Consider the following 20,539-nt stretch of genomic DNA (forward strand, 5'->3'; position numbering starts at 1 on the left):
TTTTCTGATTTGCCGTTGTGTTTTCTCTTTTTGTGTTGTGTTTTCTCTTTTTGCGTTGTGTTTTCTTTTTTTGTGTTGTGTTTTCTCTTTTTGTGTTGTGTTTTCTTTTTTTGTGTTGTGTTTTCTTTTTTTGTGTTGTGTTTTCTCTTTTGCCGTTGTGTTTTCTTTTTTTGTGTTGTGGTTTCTCTTTTGTCGTTGTTGTCTGATTTGCCGTTGTGTTTTGCACTTCAGGGCCACCACAATGCTAACCAAAGCCATATCAATCGCTCTGGTGATAACCATAGACTGTAAACCATAGACTGTATATAAAAGAGCTGTAAACCCATGGATCTATTATGTGTTAACCACGGTGCTAATGATTACCCATGCCCACCGGTACGTCCGTGTTTGTAGAACAAGCGCACACCCACAGCTTGCGCAGTTCGCTTCAGTAGATACGGGCTCTCAGCAGGTCTGAGATCAGCGGCCTCGGTGTGTCCGCGAGCGGCTCTCTCATTGGCTGGCGTCGGCGGGGTCGTGACGTCAGGCTAGTAAACGGCTGAAGCACCCGTATGTAGCCCAAGGCGAGCTGTGTGAGTCCGGGGAAACGGTGGAAACATGTCGAGCAGGAGAGAGCCCAGCGGAGGAACTACTGCTCTTCTGAAAGACTCACCACAAACCTAAAGAAGACAACAACATCACCGCTACTCGGTCAGGACGTGTTTTGATGCGAGGCTAGAGCTGCGGACTGACGGGGGCTGCGGTTAGTTACTGGTTTCACAGCGGACAGGTCGGTGTCGGATGGACGGTTAGAGAGAGAGAGACAAACTACCGGGGCTTGACACGAAGCAGCAGCCGAGCAGCAGGGTAGGCGGCCGGGGCCGGGGGTGGGGGGGCTGAAGAGAGAAGAGAGGACCACCAGCAGGCTCGCATCGACACGGGGCCGCTGCTAGCTGGGGGATGTTATCCGTACTGTCGTATGGCAGACTGGTAGCCAGGGCTGTCCTGGGCGGACTCTCTCAGACGGACGGTCGGGACTACAGCCTGATCACTGCGAGCTATGGCTTCGGCAAAGACTTTCGGAAGGGGATCCTGAAGAAGGGGATGTGCTACGGCGACGATGCCTGCTTCATAGCGCGGCACAGGAGCGCAGATGTGTTGGGTAAGTTAAGTGAAGCCCCCCCTCCTCCTCCAGCCTCACATACACACACACCGATGCGTGCTAGACACCCTCTGTGCTCGGGTGACCTTCAGTGAGCTAGCCTCGCACGTGTACCGACCACTCGGGTGAAAACATAACAGCCCCCACCCCCTTTGCCACAACTCCCCCTCCCCAACTCTTTCGTAGAGATTAAAGTCAGGATAACTCAAAGCAGGCCAGACGCGTGCAATAATACACCGGCCTGTGCATTGCACCTGCAGTCGTAGTCGTTTCAATACCTCGACTTGTGATTTATGAGGGAGTCTTTTTTTTTTTTTTTGAGGTGAAACGCAGGATGACCTTTCACCCAGATGGGCTCAAACTGCACCACACGCGGCGGCAGCGTCACATAAAAATCAGATTAAAATCAGGAGGCGTAGATATTCACATTTAGGGGTGAAGGAGGTTGAAAATGAGGCTTTTGCACCGCCTCAGACTGAACACGACAATGTCTTGCAAAGGTCAGAATGGTTGAGCATGGAGGCAGCCATGTTTGCTGTTAGCCACCTAGCTGAGCTGAGTGGAGCTGCTTTGTCCCCTCTGCTCAGCTGACACGAGGGGGGTAAACAGCGAAAAGCTCAATAACCACGTGGCTGGTCCACATTTCAAAATAAGGGTTTTTAATCGTTTTTTTCCCCATGCACTGCAAGACCCTAAATGTTTGGGCTGATGGTGTGAAGTAAAAATAGCCATCCCCGAGGAACAAAATCCCCCACAAGACTTCACGTGTTTACACATATGGCAATCAGAAATAACGAGGTGGTTGAGTCTAACTAAACTATCAAGACGGCTATGGAAAAAAAGAGGAGGTTTGGCTTTTTGCCTGGTTTACAGCAGTGCATACTGCTCCTGTGTCCAGAAGCTCATATTGAGGATTTCTGGAGATCCCCATGATGCATTATGTTGTTTCACTTTCTTATTAGAGGGAGCTCCACTATGATAAATAGGTACATGCATGCCAGACTGTGATTGATTTATGATCCCACAGAGCTTGTCAGCAATGATGGTGCTTTAAAATCACACACAACAGTTTGTGTAATTAATGAAACATTAGTAAAAATGGGTTTTGCAGTTAATGTTAAAGCATATTAAAAGCATTTTCTGCTTGTCCCACTTCTTACATTTTCCAGTAATTGCCATTCAAAAGAAGTCAACGAAAGCGAAATTTGATTGGAGCCAAAGCTACATCTCATTTAAAGGATCATTTCCTCTCACCATCTTCTCTATGGCTGTGAAGTGTGGTATGATGCACTTAGCAGATATCCAGTAACATTATCTAGTACATCCTGATGCATTCTGGTCTGTTAGCTATTTAGTTCTTTGCCAGTCCAATCTGTCATAATCTCATAACCATTTTAAAATGTGTTATCTACTTTTGCAGCTGCGGTGCGTATGTGTGTTTTGATACCAGCGAAGGTGTAGCCATACTTTCACTGTGGTATTAATGTGGTATTAAACAATAATTGTGAAATGATAATTACAGAGGGGTTACACAAAGAGTGCAAACTCATGTTCAGCAGTCTGACTGGTATCTGCAAAGTGGAGCCACTGAAAATTACCAAAACAATAACACTGACAGGACAGGAAAGAACCAGCAGCAGCACTACAGACCTGTAGATAAACACTAGACACATTAATGTAGCTTTTTACAGGGCATGGCAGTAGTGCTAGCGTTGGCCTGAGGAGAGTGTAAGTACCAAATCAATGATGAGATTACAAATTGTATCCCCACTTTGTCCATCAGGTGTAGCAGATGGCGTAGGTGGTTGGCGCGATTACGGCGTTGACCCGTCTCAGTTCTCCGCCACCTTAATGAGAACGTGTGAGCGGCTGGTGAAGGAGGGACGCTTCACTCCCACTTATCCAGTGGGCATCCTGACCTCGGGCTACTATGAGCTTCTACAGAACAAAGTGCCCCTGCTAGGTGAGTAGACAGACACACACACAATATGTTATGGGGCACACAGTCTGTGGTGGAGTGAGTCATGCTTCCTATGTGTACAGCCATACCGAGAAATAAATAACATAGCTGCAGGATGAGTCAGTCTGTGAGTAGCTGCCTTGCTTGGAGAGTTGCATAACGCGATACTATAAGTCAGGACTTCTCTTGTATACACTGCTTGGTCCTTGCTCAGCAGAAGAGGGCATCAAGGATGGAGAAATATGCAAAGAAGAATCATAGTACAGATGATGAGGAAAGGTTTTTTTAATGTATGATTGGATACAGAACTAAAGCTTCACCAAGTGTGGTATTTGGCTCAGTATTCACATATCTAAGGTTTGTTGGTTGTCTTTGATTTCAGCTCAGACTTTCATCCCACTGAGTGATGTAATACCCATGAAGTAACAAACCAACTTGTTCAGTCTGTATCATTATGCCGTCTCCTGAAAGTTTATACTTGGTAGCCTTGTGGGGTTCAGCAGTTTTCCTCCTTACACAGGGTGAACATTTTTGCCTCAGACCAGAGACGTCCAAAAGGTCATGAGTGCATCTGTAACTGACACTGCCGGAGGACTGGACTGATTTTAAAAGCACGGCCATGTCAGACATGTGACCAAGGTCACATTTCTTCAGAGACTCAGTACCCCTGACCTACAGCCAGTGCAGACACTAAATGTTAACGTCCTCCCCCTCACTATGTTTGTCAAATGGTCTACTTTTATTTTGGGCGCCGGTGACGGGGTCTGTGTTTGACCTTCCCTGCTCAAGGTTACTGGGACGAGTTCAGTCACTGGAGATCCAGGGCAAGCAAAGAATTTGACCCATGTTTTTTTTTTCCTCTCTCTCTCTTTCTTTCTTTATTTCGATGTAAGAACAAGTGAATTGCATAACAATCTCATCCAGCCACTATGAAAGCATTAGATTCACCAATTCTTAAAACTAAGGAACTCGAAAGCATCGGGCTCTGTCACTGTTTTTAAATCAGATGTTACACTTCTTTCAATCTATTCCTGAATCCTGATAATTTCATTTTTATTTATTGAACTATTGTTATTTATTTGTATTACTGCTTGTACTTGTAATTTTGCTTCCTCTTGGCCAGGTCACTTTTGAAAAAGAGATTCTATATCTCAATAAGCTTTACCTGGTTAAATAAAGGTTTAATAATTAAAAAAACAGGAAGGTACGCATAGCTGGAAATTTTGGCATCTTCACTGTGCTGCTGCAGTGTCCCCAAACCGGCATGTTTTGTTTTACCACTTTCCTCCTATACACGCCTCCTAACCTTACTATTGTTTTTGTCTTACTCCGCAGGGAGCAGCACCGCCTGCATAGTGGTTCTGGACCGCCGGAGCCACCGGTTACACACGTGTAACCTTGGTGACTCGGGTTTCCTGGTGGTTCGGGGAGGAGAGGTGGTTCATCGCTCGGACGAGCAGCAGCACTATTTCAACACACCCTTCCAGCTGTCCATCGCTCCCCCGGGGGCAGAAGGGGTGGTGCTCAGTGACAGGTGAGTAGCTCGGCGTTGGTGACATCACAGCAAGTCATGTGTGAAGGTAGATCAAACAATGGAAACAAAAGGGGGAAAAAAGCTGTGTGGTAGAGACACTGGAAAGTGGTGATACTAGTAGCTTTGCAGCAAACTACACCGGTCATCTATTATACAAGTGGAAGCTCAGTTGCTCGTTGTAAATTTCCATTCCATCACATCTCTCCTAGCTCTGCATTTTCCTGAGTGCGCATGCTATTTTTCAAATCAGAAAAAAGGTTCAATAAGTCAACTTCTAATTTTCATCACTACATAGTTGAGTTTAGGTGAACTTTTTAAGCAAATGTAGCCATTGCAGGAACTTTCCTACAATGTTTAAACTAGAAACAAGACCTGAGATGTTGAACGTCACATGCTACGGTGTGTGTGCAGGTGTACACACGGTTTTGCTGCAGCATGTACGTGATTGTCTTTTTCTTTTATCACCCGCATGGAAAAACAACTCATCATATTCTGTTTGAGTTTTTGTTTAGATCTCATTGGTTTATGAACGTAAACACACCCTCAACCCACTATAATATAACATTATTCAACACGTGTACATACATTTGCGTGAGAACATTTAAGAATATTGGGCAGAGGAATTTGGGAATGAACAGAATGAGTCAGAAAGTGCAAAATGATTCGTATGCTTTCCACATCGGCTTGTTTTCAGTGCTGCAGCAGTGTCATGGTGCTTTGAACACACCACTACCACACCACTCCTCTGCACCAAGTAATGTGACTCTGTTGCTCCAGACAGCCCCATGCCGTCTTTTACAAGTCGATCTGTAGCAGATGTGAGAGCGTGCGCTGGGTGTCGGCAATTGTTGTAGCATTTGTGTTCTAACATACACAAGTGGAAAAGACAAACAGGCTGGTGTCCATTAGCCCGAGTTAGTTGGTGAACTGCATTATTGTAAATTACATGTCTCAGTGTGGCGTATGCAGACTTAAACGGCCGCACAGGAAAGGTGTCACAATTTGATTCGGACAATGGCAGCCTGATTAACAGGGGATAAAGCTTTTGTAATCCATTTGGAGCATTTTCAAGGTCTTGTTTTGAATCCTTTTTTCCTCCACAGGTTTAATCTTGTTCATCTGGTGTGAGATAAAGTTTGAGCAAGCAACAAGCAAACATTTCTTTTTTGGGGGGGGGACTCTGTGGTATGTCACCTTTTTTAGAATTTAAAAACCCCCTCCAGACCAAGCAGGGGCATATCTTTAAAGTACTCCCAAGAAAATAAAACTTGAGTCTTGGTTTAGGTGCCAGCACAAACTCGAGGACTCGTCTGCACCTGGCAAGGACACACACAGGGCAGGCTGCTTCCGAGTCAGCTGTCAGATTAAACGCCCACGCCATGCTCACCCTAAAGATTTTGGCAGACTGACCTGCTTAATTCCACACTGGAAACTGTTGACAGAAGCTCAGGCGCCACTTGTGACTGATCTTGCCATGCCTCCTGTTTTCCTCCAGTCCCGAAGCAGCTGACAGCTCCTCCTTCGACGTGCAGCTCGGTGACATCATCCTCACGGCAACCGATGGCCTCTTTGACAACATGCCAGACTACATGATCCTCCAGGAGCTCAAAAAACTCAAGGTCCGATTTCTGACTCTGATTCTGAATGGATATAATGTACAAACGTGCACATTCACTTTGTCGGATACATGCGTCCAGAGATACTGTTTCACATTATAATGCTTTTTTCTCTCTGCCCGATTCAGACTACCAACTACGACAGCATCCTGCAGACTGCACAGAGCATTGCAAAGCAAGCTCACGACCTTGCCTACGACCCCAACTATATGTCTCCTTTTGCACAGTTTGCCTGTGACAATGGCCTGAATGTAAGAGGTAAGTGTGCTGTGCTCAGACGCTGCTTAAAACGGTATATGAGATAAATGTTATTTAAAGCCGAGAGACCCAAGCTAAATAGAAAGAGAAATGTTGTGCTCTCAGCACATGGTAGTCATGAGTTCCAACCGGCATTGCTGGCCTACTTTGTTGCAGATTTGGCACGCCTCCTCACACTCCTTTTGTCTTTTTTTTTTTTCTGCAGGAGGGAAGCCAGATGATATCACGGTGCTGCTGTCCATTGTGGCTGAATATACAGACTAAAAGTGTGTGTGTGTGTGTACTGGTGTGTTTGTATATGCGCGAGTGTGTGCGTGCGCGCGCTTCTCTTGGGGCTGATCCTTCCCGTCTGCCTGAGTCTTCCACCTGCAGCCCTCCCGAAATGCACTGCGTCCCGTTGGGGGTGGGTGGCCGATCTGGAGAAGGCCGGCCCGCCAACACGACACACACTCCTGTTTTGCTGCGGGACTAGACGTCCATCCGTGTAACTTTTTTTTTGTTTTGTTTTGTTTTCTTCCTCCGTTTTGTTTTGGTGCTTGAACGGTTGAGGGGAAGCAGGCAGCTAGACAGACACCTTCATGTTGATCATGATGCAGGAGGAGGAGGAGTAACAGTGGGCTGAGGGATGCCTTCCAGTCTCCCGTGTCTCATTTTGCTGCATCAACACCTCTTAAAGTGATGTAACGAAGAGACGGTCCACACGTTGGGTGAACTAGGGGTTTTAAAATCTGGTAGCCCTTGTGTATAAAAAAAAAACAAAAAGCGATACAAGAGGAGTAAGCCATGGTTTTGGATTGTTAGAGTAGTGATAGAGTTGAGTAATCTGTGTCTGTCCCAGCTGTTAATCCGTACGATGTTGTAGGCGTGTTTGAACAAAGCATATAGATGGAGTGAGGAAGCTGATGTCGGGAGTGGATGGGTGTTACTGGAGAAACGAGGAGGGAAGAGCTGGATTTAGGAATGTTTATCCATGGAAGAGCTAAATGGTCATTGTCTCGGGACGAGAGAAATCTGTAAACAGAGACCTTAACACTCGTTAGAGCTCACATGTGAGGGTTAATCAGGTTTTGTCACTTGGCTGAGGGATCTGTCGGTGTGCGCACATCCTGATAAGATGTAAATATTTCCGTGTCGTCAGGGCTACGTTCAGGCCTTCCTGTCGTCTTTGCTTTGTTTGTTAAAGCAAAGAGCTATTTGGTTACTGTTGTGGAAGATGTACACATGCATTCATAAATATATTTTTTTCTTGTATAGGTGTTAATCTTGAAGTGAGCTTTATCAATCCCACACTTCCACTCGCTGAAATGAACAAGAAGACATTTGCTGAGGTTGATTGCTACAGTTGTGTGGTAAAATAATGTGTGAGTGTGTGTGCGTGTGGTGCAGATGTTAGAGGCCATTTTTGGAATGTGTGATGTATTCAATGTTGATATTTGCTATCTCACAAAGCTAAAGCTAGCATCTGGGAATGCTTACAATTGCAATGATAGGTCAGGCACGAATTTAAAGGAAAAGATGTATTTTTTTAATGTTATTTAGTTTTCAAAGTAAAAGTTTGAAGTGTCTGCTGACATGATGTGTGATGGATGACAAAAAAAAGATCCAGCTATCTTAAAAAGAAGTGTGTGTGTGTGTGTGAATGTAAGAGTGTGTGTCCCACTTCATTTTATTTCTCAGTTCCTTGTCTCCCTTTTACATTTGTTCGCTGCTTCTTTTGTAATTCCAACGTCTGTACATGACTTGACATGATTTTTATTTGAACATGGTCATGATTGTAATGAGTGTGAAAAGATGTTTGTGTGTGTGCTGGATTTCATCCAATTTCATTAATCAAAGACATGATAGTCTGTCCCCTTTGTCTAACAGCTCACCCAAGTGGTTTGGACAATGTCTTTACAGTTTAAAAGCAGGTGCACCAAAGACACATTTTCTTTGTGTATGTCATTATGCTTTGTTGGTACAAACACCATACAGCAATACTGTAAATTCCTTGTGCTCTGAGTCGAGTGCGACGGGCAGAAGGTGTGGGTGGAAAATGTTCTGAGGAACACTAAAATGTTTTTCTATGCCTAATGTTTGAGAACAAATGTTGTATCATAATCTTGGTTTAAGTTATATGTGACTGATAAAACAAACACATTAGACAGGTGTATAAACCAAAGAAGGAAAGCCATATATATAAATACATGATTAGGGCACTAATCTGTAAGCAGAACTGCAAAGATAACATTGTGTTGGTGGAGACCAATATTGTCACTGTGTCATTCTTTTAACAGTCATTGTAGAGATTCTACATTTGCTGCCATAGTTGAATCCCATGGTCCTGAACATGTCCTGCATTAGCATTAGTATTGTGACTTAGCATGACAAACACTAACCACATTTTACATGAATCCAAATTAAACCAGTCTTTCTTCGTCGTAATTACATAATGGCAGTTGTTGAGTATGGTTTCTGTTTAAGCTATTGACGCCATTTTACATAGTTTAATTTCACACAATTAATAATCTGTTCTTGTCTTTTTAAGATGGTTTGTGTACAAAGGTTCTGAACTTGTATTTACTTAAGAGATAGCCCTATATGTGACGGAGAGATGTAACCTTTAAGTGGAGGGAGGGGTGGTGAGATGGGTAATGGTGCTGTGATCTTACAGTATGAGGGTGAGCACAGTTTCAGCCTTAACAAATAGCTATTCCTGTAATCAAGAGGCCTTTCCTGTCATTGCAAGCTTGTCTCGTCTTGGTCACGTTGCCCAGTGTTTGATGTAAATTAAGTCTGCCCCATTCTTTCTCTCCTGTAAAGTCGTTTCTCAAAGGTGCTTCTGCAGTCTGTACGGTATGATTGTCCAGCAAGCGATGTTTGTGCGTATGAAAGACACACCTATGTCAGTGTATATAGAGTGTAACAATGCAGGTCTAATTTATGTAAATATGTTTTAAAATATGTACAATATTTAAATAAAGAATATAGTATTTATACTAAACTTGAGTGTTTCCTTGATTCTGTTCCATGTTTGAAGACTCATTCACTCTAACAAATAACAAAAGTAATGTCAAAAGATGGATGCACTGTATACATGTATATGAAGCACACATGTATATCAGGTATCTGAATATATCCCTACAAATTTACCTGGAAAATAGCAAAAGTACATTTACGGAAGTGCAATTTTGAGGTACATTATTTGATTATCTTTTTTTTTTTTTTGGTTACATTCCTTATACTTTGATACAACATCATATTTCAGAGAGGTAAAGGTAGGGTTAGTATTCTATTTTTTAAACAAATAACATTTTCAGAGCAGTTGATGCACTGTGTAATCTAACAGTAGCCCGTATTTATACAACTCTCTAAAAGAGACCAGCATGCATTTTAAATATTTTACTCTGCATCCAAACCTTGATCAAGTAAAAGTGCAAAAATATCATTATTGAAATTAAATTGCAGTAATAACAAAACATACATGGTTTGTAGATAATTGTTAACACGGATCATCAATGTGTGAGCAGTATTTCACTGCTGTAATGTAGCTGCTCTTGGTTAAACTACTTTTAATAATCACATTTAGTTAGTCCATAAACACGGGGATACGTATCGAGAGCAAAAGTTTGGGCACCCCTGGTCAAAATTGGTGGAAAATGAAATGATCTCCAAAAGGCATAAAGTTACAGATGACACGTCCCCTTTACATTTTTTACTTTTTTTTTTTTTTGTGGCCCAATTGTTGAAAAACACATGCTAAAGTGTCCTCTTGGGAGCCAAAACCCGTGCTAAACTGCCCTCTTCAGTGGCAAGGACACCCCGTATGTGCCCTTTTTTTCTTTTCGCCCCTGCCCTTAAAAAATTCTGTGCACGCCACTGGTTAGTAGTACCAGTAGCGCCCCCTTTGCAAACTATCACAGCAAATAGCTTGTCTGATACCTTGGTCAAGTCTCCTGGGTTTCCCATTCTTTTGCAGGGTGCTGATTTGTTCCCCTTTTTCACTCTAAAATTGTAGAAAACAAAAACAATACACTGATTTTGCTTAAAATATTACAAAAGAGTGTTTCATGTTTAATTGTATGCCTTTTTGGAGATCATTTCATCTTCCACTTGCTTAACTATTAACAGAAATTTTGACCAAACCTTTGCATGTCACTGTACGACCTGTTTGTGTGTAGTATTCAGCAGTAGATGGCGGTGTAGAGTCGTAGCATGCCACGGATGTTTTGTTTACTAATCTTCCCCAGCTTCCTTGTAGCCATCAGCAGCTCAGCTACATTCCTGCTGACAGAGGAGCTTCTCTAGGTGTGTGTGCGTGTGCGTCTGTCAGCTGACAGCTGTGTGATGCTAGCTTGTTAGCTCCGGAGTTAGCAGGCAGAGCGTGTGCTAATTTATCGAGAGCGCCGCGTCGGTGGAAATAATTATTTTGGGTGACGACCGAGACATGAATAACGTGACCAATACCAAGAGGTTTACGGTGAAACAAACGACCTAATTGTTGTTGTTGGGTTTTTTGTTTTTGTTTTTTGCAATAGCAAGTTAGCCGCTAAGAAGCTAATCGTCCTAGCAACGGTAGCTAGGCTCGCAGGATTAATAGGAAGTAATGTGTGAACACCAGACTGTAAGTGGGCGGCTGCTGCGGAGATAAATGTTGATTAAATGGCAAAAACCGAGCAGGGCAATGGACTGGACGTGCGGGGCAGCACAGAGAAGCTGACAGATAATAATGGGATCGGACCGGACCCAGAGGTGAACGGCAACGCCATCCCCAGGGAGGAGCAGGTGGACAAGTATGGGTTCACCGGGGGAGCCCAGCAGAGCTCCGCAGAGTGAGTGGACAGTCTCATACATGTCACATTTTACTGCATAAACTGAATGAAATGTGTGTGTCGGTGAAGTCCAGTCCTCAGACTGCCAACATGTTTGCAGGCGAAGAAAAACTCGCACAATATTTGTAAACAAACCGCATTGTAATTGATGGTATCATCGGATTGTTGTGGGTGAGGTCTGACTTTTCATTCATGTGGTGATACCTACTGTCACTGAATGGACTTGGAATAAGACAAACATCATTCCACACTGTAAACATTTGGATAATAAATACCCAGGTTTACAGCTGTGTCTCTTTCACCTGGACTAATGGTTGACCTTTTCTAAATCAAAGCAACATTTCTTATGATACACAGTGAAAGTGATGTTTCATGCATTGCAGATAGACTGTGGTATGTGATTATATATAGATATATATTTTTGGAAATGCTATTAAAAAGTAAACTCAGTCAGGTTGTGACCCACATACCTAGATCACTGTAATTGTATATTGCTGGTATACTTTGCTCCCTTTGGTCAACTGGTTGACAATCCTGTGTTATACAGTAAGTGAAAGCGAACACAAGAAGCCAAAGAGTCAGGGGACCACACGTAGAGGGGGATCCAGGCCACCAGCCTCCCTTTTATGACCATTTTTTCTTAATATTTGAACCTGCATATCATCCTAGATTGTTACTTGTTCTTCCATAACTTGCCCTTAAATGTTTGCCTTAGAAAGTGCTTTATATTTAGAGGTTGGCTGTTATCTTGAAGATAAAAAAAGAAACAGAAACAGTCCCTATTTAGATGCATTAGTTCATTCAAGTCACTGTAAAATCTTTTTATAGAGACAAGTGATTGTTGTTGACCTGGTGAACTTTCTTTGGCTATTGCATGCAAAACCATGTCAGGCAGCTCTCTGAATTTGTTAAAAACATTTGTTTGCCAAAGCTTGTGCTCAAAATCAGCACAGGAGGAAATATGTACATGTCAAAATGGCAGCTCTGATCGGTAGTGAAGTGAGATATTGGTGTGTTGTGTAGGAGGTTGTGGGGAACTGAACTAGGGGAAAGTTCTCCCACAGCTTCCTGTTTTCCTTATAACTGCTGCCGATGGCAAGTGCTCCACTGTTTCGTCTGAGAGTAGATTTCCTGTGCGGACAAGGAAGAGATGAGCCAGTTATGAGTTTCAGGAAGTGACAGTGCAGTAGAACTATGTTTTGTGGTTTATCATTGACACTGTCCGTCTTCACAGGGCTGAAGAAATCCCTACCGATGTGCTGAGACAGCGGGAAGCAAAATGGCTGGAGATGCTCAACAGCTGGGACAAGTGGATGGCCAAAAAACACAAGAAGGTCTGAAGTGTTTCAGAGGCTTTATATCACTACTAAGTGCACGTTGATTGATTGTGCAGTTCCACTTCTCATTAAAAGCAGTTTTTACATTTGTATCATTCAGATTCCTACAAACTTAAATCAATAGGATGGAGCACAGATACCATGAGAAGTCCTCGTGTACATAGTTAAAAGTTTTCATGCATATTTGATGATCGCTGTCCATGGCGTATGCTGTTCTATTCAGTGTCCTCCAAGCTGTGATTTTCACCCCCATTCCTTCTCTCTCTCCCTTTCTGTGCTGCCTCTTGAGTAATGTGTGCGTGTGTGTGTGCATGTGTGTGTTCAACAGGTGAAGGAGCGCTGTCAGAAGGGGATTCCTCCGTCCCTGCGTGGCCGGGCCTGGCTCTATCTCACAGGGGCCAAGGTGAAGAGGGAGCAAAACCAGGGCAAGTTCCAGGTCAGTCATTTATGTGTTGTTGACGCTCCCCGCCCATAGCTAATGCATTTTCATAGTCCATATCTGTACATGTACATCAATTATACATGCATAACATAATGCATGTCACAAGGCTTGTAAGTTCAGTATATAATTGCTAATAAAATAATAAAATAAAAGGCCCCTAATGCTGAGATGAACTGAATGAATGTACGAATGTATGTATGTTTTTTACATTTATTGTTTTCTATACTCCTTATGCATATTGCACTTTAAGACATTCTTGGAGACAACTATGTTGATATTTTGCATGTTTTTAGCACTTTATGTGAAGATTTTCTGTACTGTTGTGCAGCATTGCCCTTTGTCCAAGACAAATTTCTCCCACAGGACACCATTAAAAAGGTGCCTTCCTTGTGGGAAATGAATCAAATATTGATTGTTGCAAAAGACCAGAAGATGCTGTGTTTTCAGGAACTGGATGATCAGCCAGGAGATCCCAAATGGGTAGATATAATTGAGAGGGATCTACATCGACAGTTTCCCTTCCACGAAATGTTTGCAGCAAGAGGAGGTCATGGGTAAGCATTGCCTATCACCATGTGCATTTTGTATTCATTTCACTGAATCTAGAATAGTTTCTGAACAGGAGTTTATAAATGTTCCTACATGCAGGCAGCAGGACCTGTTCCGTGTGCTGAAGGCTTATACTCTGCATCGTCCTGAGGAGGGCTACTGTCAGGCTCAGGCTCCCATCGCTGCTGTTCTCCTCATGCATATGCCAGCCGAGGTGATCACTCACTATGAATTCAACCTTTACAGATAAAGAATAAAAAAATATATAGTTGATAAACTGTTCACTTTATACATGTCCTCTGTATGTATGTAACAAAGAAAATTATGATCTAAATCAAAACATACAGCGGGGAAAATAAGTATTGAACACGTCAACATTTTTCTCAGAAAATATATTTCTAATAGAGCTATTGACATGAAATTTTCACCAGATGTCGGCATCAACTCAAGTAATGCACACATACAAAGAAATCCGAACATTAATGTCCATAAATTAAGTTATGTGTAATAAAGTGAAATGACACAGGGAATAAGTATTGAACACATGAAGAAAAGGAGGGGCAAAAAGGTATGGAAAGCCAAGAAAACAGCTGGAGTTTGTCAGTATTTAGAATGTAATCCTGTCTCCTATCAGTACAAAGTAATATCTGCTGGTTTAGTCCTGATTGATGCCTTTTAAAAAGGTTTCTCACCACCAAGGTGTCAGACAATAAGAATTGCATGGTGGGCAATGGCAAAGAGCTGTCTAAGAGCTGTCTAAAGACCTACGCAGCCAAAGATTTCAAACAGAAGAGTCAAAACAATAATCAGAAGGGTTCCCTAACAGTCCAGGACACTGGTGGAGAGCTTCAGAAAGATCTGGAATCAGCAGGTACAGTTGTTTCAGAGAAAACAATAAGTAATGCACTCAACCATCATGGCCTCCATGCACACACACCATGCAAGCCATGGCAGTTGAGTGCATTACTTATTGTTTTCTCTGAAACAACTGTACCTGCTGATCCCAGGTCTGTCTGAAGCTCTCCACCAGTGTCCTGGACTGTTAGGGAACCCTTCTGATTATTGTTTTGACTCCTGTTTTGCAATAGTAAGGTTGTGTAGGTCTTTAGACAGCTCTTAGACAGCCCTTTGCCATTGCCCACCATGCAATTCTTATTGTCTGACACCTTGGTGGTGAGAAACCTTTTTAAAAGGCACCAATCAGGACTAAACCAGCAGATATTACTTTGCACTGATAGGAGACAGGATTACATTCTAAATACTGACAAACTCCAGCTGTTTTCTTGGCTTTCCATACCTTTTTGCCCCTCCTTTTCTTCATGTGTTCAATACTTATTCCCTGTGTCATTTCACTTTATTACACATAACTTAATTTATGGACATTAATGTTCGGATTTCTTTGTATGTGTGCATTACTTGGGTTGATGCCAACATCTGGTGAAAATTTCATGTCAATAGCTCTATTAGAAATATATTTTCTGAGAAGAATGTTGACGCGTTCAATACTTATTTTCCCCGCTGTATGTGTAAATACATACGAATGCCAATAAATACTTGGTTCCAAAAATATATACTATATATACAGTGTATATATATATATAGTTAACTTTCAGCTGTGATGAAACCTAAAACTGTATCTTCTATAAATAATTCCCTTTCTCTCATTCCTTTCTTTGCCCCAGGATGCATTCTGGGCTCTTGTGCAGATTTGTGAAAAATACCTTCCTGGATACTACAGCACCGGGCTGGTAAGTCATAAGAACAGCTTGAGAACATCAGAGTACACGTTGACTTTAAAAAGATTACATATTCAAAGCATATTCAGCATGTCAATTATTACCTACCTGAACACTCTGTATCTTGTTAAAATGAATCTGTTGTTAGGTTGAATACACACACAATATTTAACCCAGAGGACACTGTACTGTGTCATTAATGTATAGTATGTCAGCAAAACTGCCAGTTAACCTCAGTTTCTTGTCAGTGAACATCATATGTTGTGAGTGGTGGTGTTAAATTCTTCAGGCCAGTGTGTCTCTCACTTGACACTGATACACTAACAACCCAATGACATGAGGTGGTGACCAGGCTACAAGGAAGAGATAATCACACAATCTGATTAAGCGAAGAGAAAAGAGTCTGTTCCCGTCTCTCTCTCTCTCTCTCTCTCTCTCTCTCTCTCTCTCTCTCTCTCTCTCTCTCTCTCTCTCTCTCTCTCTCTCTCTCTCTCTCTCTCTCTCTCTCTCTCAACAAACAACAAATGTGTCAGCTGTCACCTGTCTCTCATTCTATGGCAGGAACTGCTGGTAATTTATTACTCTTTGGTTCTTCCCCTAGTAGGATGGGCAGTTTTTCCTCATCTGATAATTTAAAAAAAAAACTTTTGTTATTGATTCAAATTTTGGGAAATATGTTTACCTGATATGTATATATTTTTCACATTTGGTGAGGAAGTATAATTCTGTTTCTGGTTGGCTAAATAAGGCTGCAGGTTTTCCTGTGCCTCCCTGTTTCGAGAGCTAGGCTGTTTTCACTCAGTCTGTGCTTCGTCAAGGTTCGTTTTAGTTGCGGATCAGTCACCATGCTCAAATAATCTGCTGTGGCGTACTGTCGATTTAGGGCCAGATAGCTCTCTCTCTCTCTCTCTCTCTTCGCTGACTGCTGTTCCATGTTGTGTCCACAGGAGGCGATCCAGCTGGACGGGGAGATCCTGAACGCTCTGCTGCGGCGGGTGTCCCCTGTGGCCCACCGTCACCTGAAGAAGCACAAGCTGGAGCCCATCCTGTACATGACCGAGTGGTTCATGTGCGCCTTCTCTCGGACGCTGCCGTGGGCCTCGGTGCTGCGTGTCTGGGACATGTTCCTCTGTGACGGTGAGAGGGCTCTCACTCACACTGATGTAATATTATCTCAGACGAAATAAGAAGCAATCATGTCGACCCCAACAGCCCCAGATAAAACACATTTTACATAATTCTAGTATTTAATTTTCCTCCAGTCTCTGTCATGTGTTTATCATCCCTCCCTTTAATCTCACCTGTACACATTAGGGCATGGTTATCTTTTAAGATACAGGCAAGTGGGAAATAGGTGGATAACTATATAGAAACCCTATAGTTATCCACCTATAGAAACACTATAGTTAACCATCTAAATATCCACTTCTCAATGCTATAACTTCGAAATGAAAGAACCTTAAAAATTTAAGGTTGTCCAAATGTACCCTAATATTACCGATTGGGAGGACAATAGGAGATGGCGTTGCCTTTGCAACTTTACTTGCAGGCAGGGGAATATTACTAGATTTGAAGTCACCATTTGCCCCCAAACTATCTCTGTGGCTTAAAGGTGTTCAGAAATGGCCGTTTATCTGTTTGTCGCGCCTCCTTCTATGAGTTTCCACGAGTTGCCGCACGATTACACAAATTTTATGACCCAGAGTGGAATCAAATTCGTTTTTCTTTTCTGTACACCTTTAAAGATCTTGTGCTCGTCCTGAATTTGGATCAAATTAAGTATACCCTGGCCTGAGGGGGTCACCTAGAAAGTTTGAGACTGCTCTGGGCTCTGTGATTAACTATGTAGTAAAACTGCAGACATGACAGGAGAAATTAAATATTTATCAATGATGCACACTCTGTCAATACATGTCAACATATTCTTTCAACTAGAGGTTTTTTTTGTATTACTGTCAATCTACATGACTCAGTCATCGTGTAAAGAGGGAAGAGTGGGCAAATTGTCATTTATTGTTGTTTATGAACTGTCTCTACTCTAGATGTAAGAATCCTGGGTAAGACCGGGGTGGGTGGGATGGGGGTGTTTGAGTAAGAAAAAAAGAAGAAAACAGAAGAAGTGAAAGAACCTTCAGGTGGTCCCTCTCTCTATCTCTCAATATAAGATTGTTTCTCTAGCTTTAAGCTCTCCGATGTGATGCTTTTATTTCAGGGGTGAAGATCCTCTTCAGGGTGGGGCTGGTTCTCCTCAAATACACGCTGGGATCCCAAGAGAAACTGAAGTCCTGCCAGGGTCTCTATGAGACGATGGAGCTGCTCCGAGCTATACATCCACAGTACATGCAGGACAGGTTCATAGTGCAGGAGGTACAGTTACGCCGACTGATCTGTGTTGTAATCTGTGTTATCAGTTTTATTGCTCTGGTTCAGCAGCACCTACTGCACACTCAGCTGTCTCCCCAGGCGCAGGATCTCTTCGACTTTGCCCCTCTGCGGTTGTGCAGCCAGCAATATAAAAAGATTTAACCCTGAAATACTCTAACCCCCCCCCCCCCCCCCCCCCCCCCAAAAAAAAACACTCAGACAATAACTCACACTTAATTTATGTTCATTCTGTCTCTGTGTTTTAGACCATTGAGTTATCTGTGTCCGAGAGAGACATTGAGAAGGAACATCTCACTCAGCTGCAGAGCTGGAAGGAGAGCCGCGGAGATCTACACTGTAAGTCCCCTCCTAGGATGCATGGCGCCAAGGCCATCATGGCTGCTGAGCCACCCAGCCGGCAGGACCTCAAACAGAGGCCCACCATCATCGTAGAGTCTCCGCTGGCATCTAAGACGGACGAGGTGCAAGCAGAGGACACGAAGGAGAGCACAAATGCCAACAAGGAAAAGCAGAAGAAAAAGATGCTGCCGTCACAGGAGTATGTTAATCCATATCCTCCTCCCACCGACCCCTCACCGCTCCTCGAGCACCTGACCCTTCAACAGTCCAAAGAGAGTCTGAGCAGTGCAGAGCAGGACACTTACCTGTAGCAGGGTGAGTCTCACACCCAGTTTACACACAGAAATCATTCCACATAGCCTTTACTGACTTAGCAGTGACACTCTTCTCTCGTCACATGTCACAGACACCAACTGAGTGAGACCGATCTTTGTAAAAGTACTGTTGACACTTGAACAAAAGTTATGGGATATAAAAATAATTTTCAGCCGCTTTAGAAATAAACACATTTTCAAATCTGGCATAAATGCCTCTGCTCAGACTATCAACACATTTTCGGTGTCACTTAGATTATGCTGGTTGTTATTTACTGTACTTTTTAAATAAATAGTACAGTCACCATATAGTAAGTTTGGAAAATGTAATGAAACTAGGAATGACAATGCCAGGGAGCAACAGCAGGTGGCGCCTATGTGCGTGTCTGTAAGGTTTAATTCTGTAGGAATATAGAGCTCTCAGCTTCATATGACTTTGCATGTAGGAAACCACACTCATTAACACACTGTTAAAAGCTACCACTACTCTTTACCTCCTAAAAGTAACGCTCTGATTCTCTCGTGTGTTATAAATGAAGTCTGATTTCAACTGAACTGATGAGATCTTTTCCAGCGCACTTTGCCTTTGTAGTCTTCCTCTTTGCCTAGATTATTACTAAGTTGCCAATGCAGAGATTTGCATTATTCTGCTTCGCTAGACTCAGCCAGTCACACTAATGTGCAGACACAGTTTATCAGTGTCTGTTTTGCTTTGTACGTTGACTGTTATTGCTGCATCTGCGAGTTGCCTCTGCTGTCGTTGAACACTTGAGGGCGCCCTGAGATTACCTCTCTGCCTCGGCAGTGACCAGCAGTCGTCCTATGAGAGAAACGACTGACACAAGATGTGTGACTCTCAAATGAAGGAAAAAGTGTGCAGGGACATTTTATGACACTAAGCCAAAGATTTTTAAAGCATATTTTTTGAAATGTACGTTTTCCTAATAGTTAATTCAATCATATTGTCATACAGTGTTCACTTGTTGTCATTTTGGGAGAGAAGAGGGTTTGTATTTATTTTCTGAATGAGTGATGGTGAAATGCCATTTTGAAGGATGCTAACACAAAGCTGTTTTATACAATCATGCTAAAAGGTTTGCGGATCTTTAGACTTTAAGAAATCTAATGTTACTATAACAGGAAAAGACAGCATTGGGAGGTTTTTTTTTAATCTTCTCTGGCTTTAGACTTAGGTTTAAATTTTCATCCTAAAATCAAGAAAAACATATGTCATCTTTATGGACACAGGAAAAAAAGTCAAAATGCAAAATCTATAAATATAGAGCTCAAATAATGTACAAATAATGCAGCTCCTTTCTAAAGGCATAGTTTTCACCCATTTGGTTTCTCAGTTACATGAAACTCAAGTGTGATTTTTAGGATGTCCTTTGCACTTTCATGTGAATGAGCTTTGCATAGGCATCAAAATAAACTCCAGATATTAAAATTCAAGGGAGCCATAAACCCCAGAGATGACATCATTAACAGTAGCCTGTGAAACTTTGGGATCATTTGCTGTCAATGTTTTTCTTGTAAAATGGTTGCAGGTATGTGTTGATGTTTTGAACACTGTGGAGATAATACGCTACGGGTTTATTTCTGTTGTCTATTAGGAAGCACTGTTTATCTGCCACGTCCTCTGAAGCTTTTTAATATTTAGATTAAAATAAAACATTTATTTTCTCATCAAGAGCAAGAACACAACACACATTTAACCAACCTGCAGTGCATCTGTTGAAATGTTTATTCTGAGCTTTTTGTACTGTCATGTAGTTGGTGCCACTGAGCCTCATCCAGGGAGTAGAAAAAAAGAAAAAAAAAGCTGTATAATTGTTTTGGAGGATACAGGATATTCAAGATGTGGTTTGCCATTCAAAAACTATATGTTGATTTCTTTTGTAAGATTCTGTTTTAATATTCATCAAAATATAATTTTACTCTCCATTATTTTGGAGGGATGTTGTTTTTACTAATCATTGAAATGGTTCTGTTCAAGGATAACATTTATTAAGCCTGGAGCTTGTAGATCTGCAATCGACCCTGCTGTTCCAATCAGTATATATCTCCTCATTTTTGATCTGTTTACGCATTTTATTTAAAATCATCTTCTCATATGT

General features: G+C 42.3%; 2 protein-coding genes across 2 annotated transcripts; both read left to right on the top strand.

The window, feature by feature from the left end:
- Positions 1-490: 490 nt before the first annotated feature.
- On the top strand, positions 491-9,492 carry LOC310994767 (protein phosphatase PTC7 homolog). Its single transcript, XM_083983584.1, has 6 exons — positions 491-1,141; positions 2,925-3,104; positions 4,437-4,635; positions 6,131-6,254; positions 6,380-6,509; positions 6,715-9,492. The coding sequence occupies exons 1-6, from the start codon at positions 940-942 to the stop codon at positions 6,771-6,773; spliced, it is 894 nt and encodes a 297-aa protein (XP_083839710.1). The 5' UTR covers positions 491-939; the 3' UTR covers positions 6,774-9,492.
- A 1,290-nt stretch (positions 9,493-10,782) lies between these two features.
- On the top strand, positions 10,783-20,539 carry LOC310995271 (TBC1 domain family member 10A-like). The gene is made up of 9 exons (XM_083984279.1): positions 10,783-11,320; positions 12,555-12,654; positions 12,986-13,093; positions 13,547-13,653; positions 13,748-13,862; positions 15,331-15,396; positions 16,332-16,521; positions 17,597-17,751; positions 18,015-20,539. The coding sequence occupies exons 1-9, from the start codon at positions 11,151-11,153 to the stop codon at positions 18,417-18,419; spliced, it is 1,416 nt and encodes a 471-aa protein (XP_083840405.1). The 5' UTR covers positions 10,783-11,150; the 3' UTR covers positions 18,420-20,539.

The sequence above is a fragment of the Trachurus trachurus genome, assembly GCF_905171665.1.
Source record: "Trachurus trachurus genome assembly, chromosome: 12".
NCBI classification, from domain to species: Eukaryota; Metazoa; Chordata; class Actinopteri; order Carangiformes; family Carangidae; genus Trachurus; species Trachurus trachurus.

What these genes read in the sequence shown, in the direction of transcription:
- LOC310994767 (XM_083983584.1), top strand. Translation starts at nt 940, where the DNA reads ATGTTATCCGTACTGTCGTATGGCAGACTGGTAGCCAGGGCTGTCCTG. An exon ending in GAACAAAGTGCCCCTGCTAG is followed by an intron (nt 3,105 to 4,436) that starts GTGAGTAGACAG and finishes CTTACTCCGCAG; the next exon opens with GGAGCAGCACCGCCTGCATA. An exon ending in AGGAGCTCAAAAAACTCAAG is followed by an intron (nt 6,255 to 6,379) that starts GTCCGATTTCTG and finishes TGCCCGATTCAG; the next exon opens with ACTACCAACTACGACAGCAT.
- LOC310995271 (XM_083984279.1), top strand. Translation starts at nt 11,151, where the DNA reads ATGGCAAAAACCGAGCAGGGCAATGGACTGGACGTGCGGGGCAGCACA. An exon ending in GCAGCAAGAGGAGGTCATGG is followed by an intron (nt 13,654 to 13,747) that starts GTAAGCATTGCC and finishes TCCTACATGCAG; the next exon opens with GCAGCAGGACCTGTTCCGTG. An exon ending in GATACTACAGCACCGGGCTG is followed by an intron (nt 15,397 to 16,331) that starts GTAAGTCATAAG and finishes TTGTGTCCACAG; the next exon opens with GAGGCGATCCAGCTGGACGG.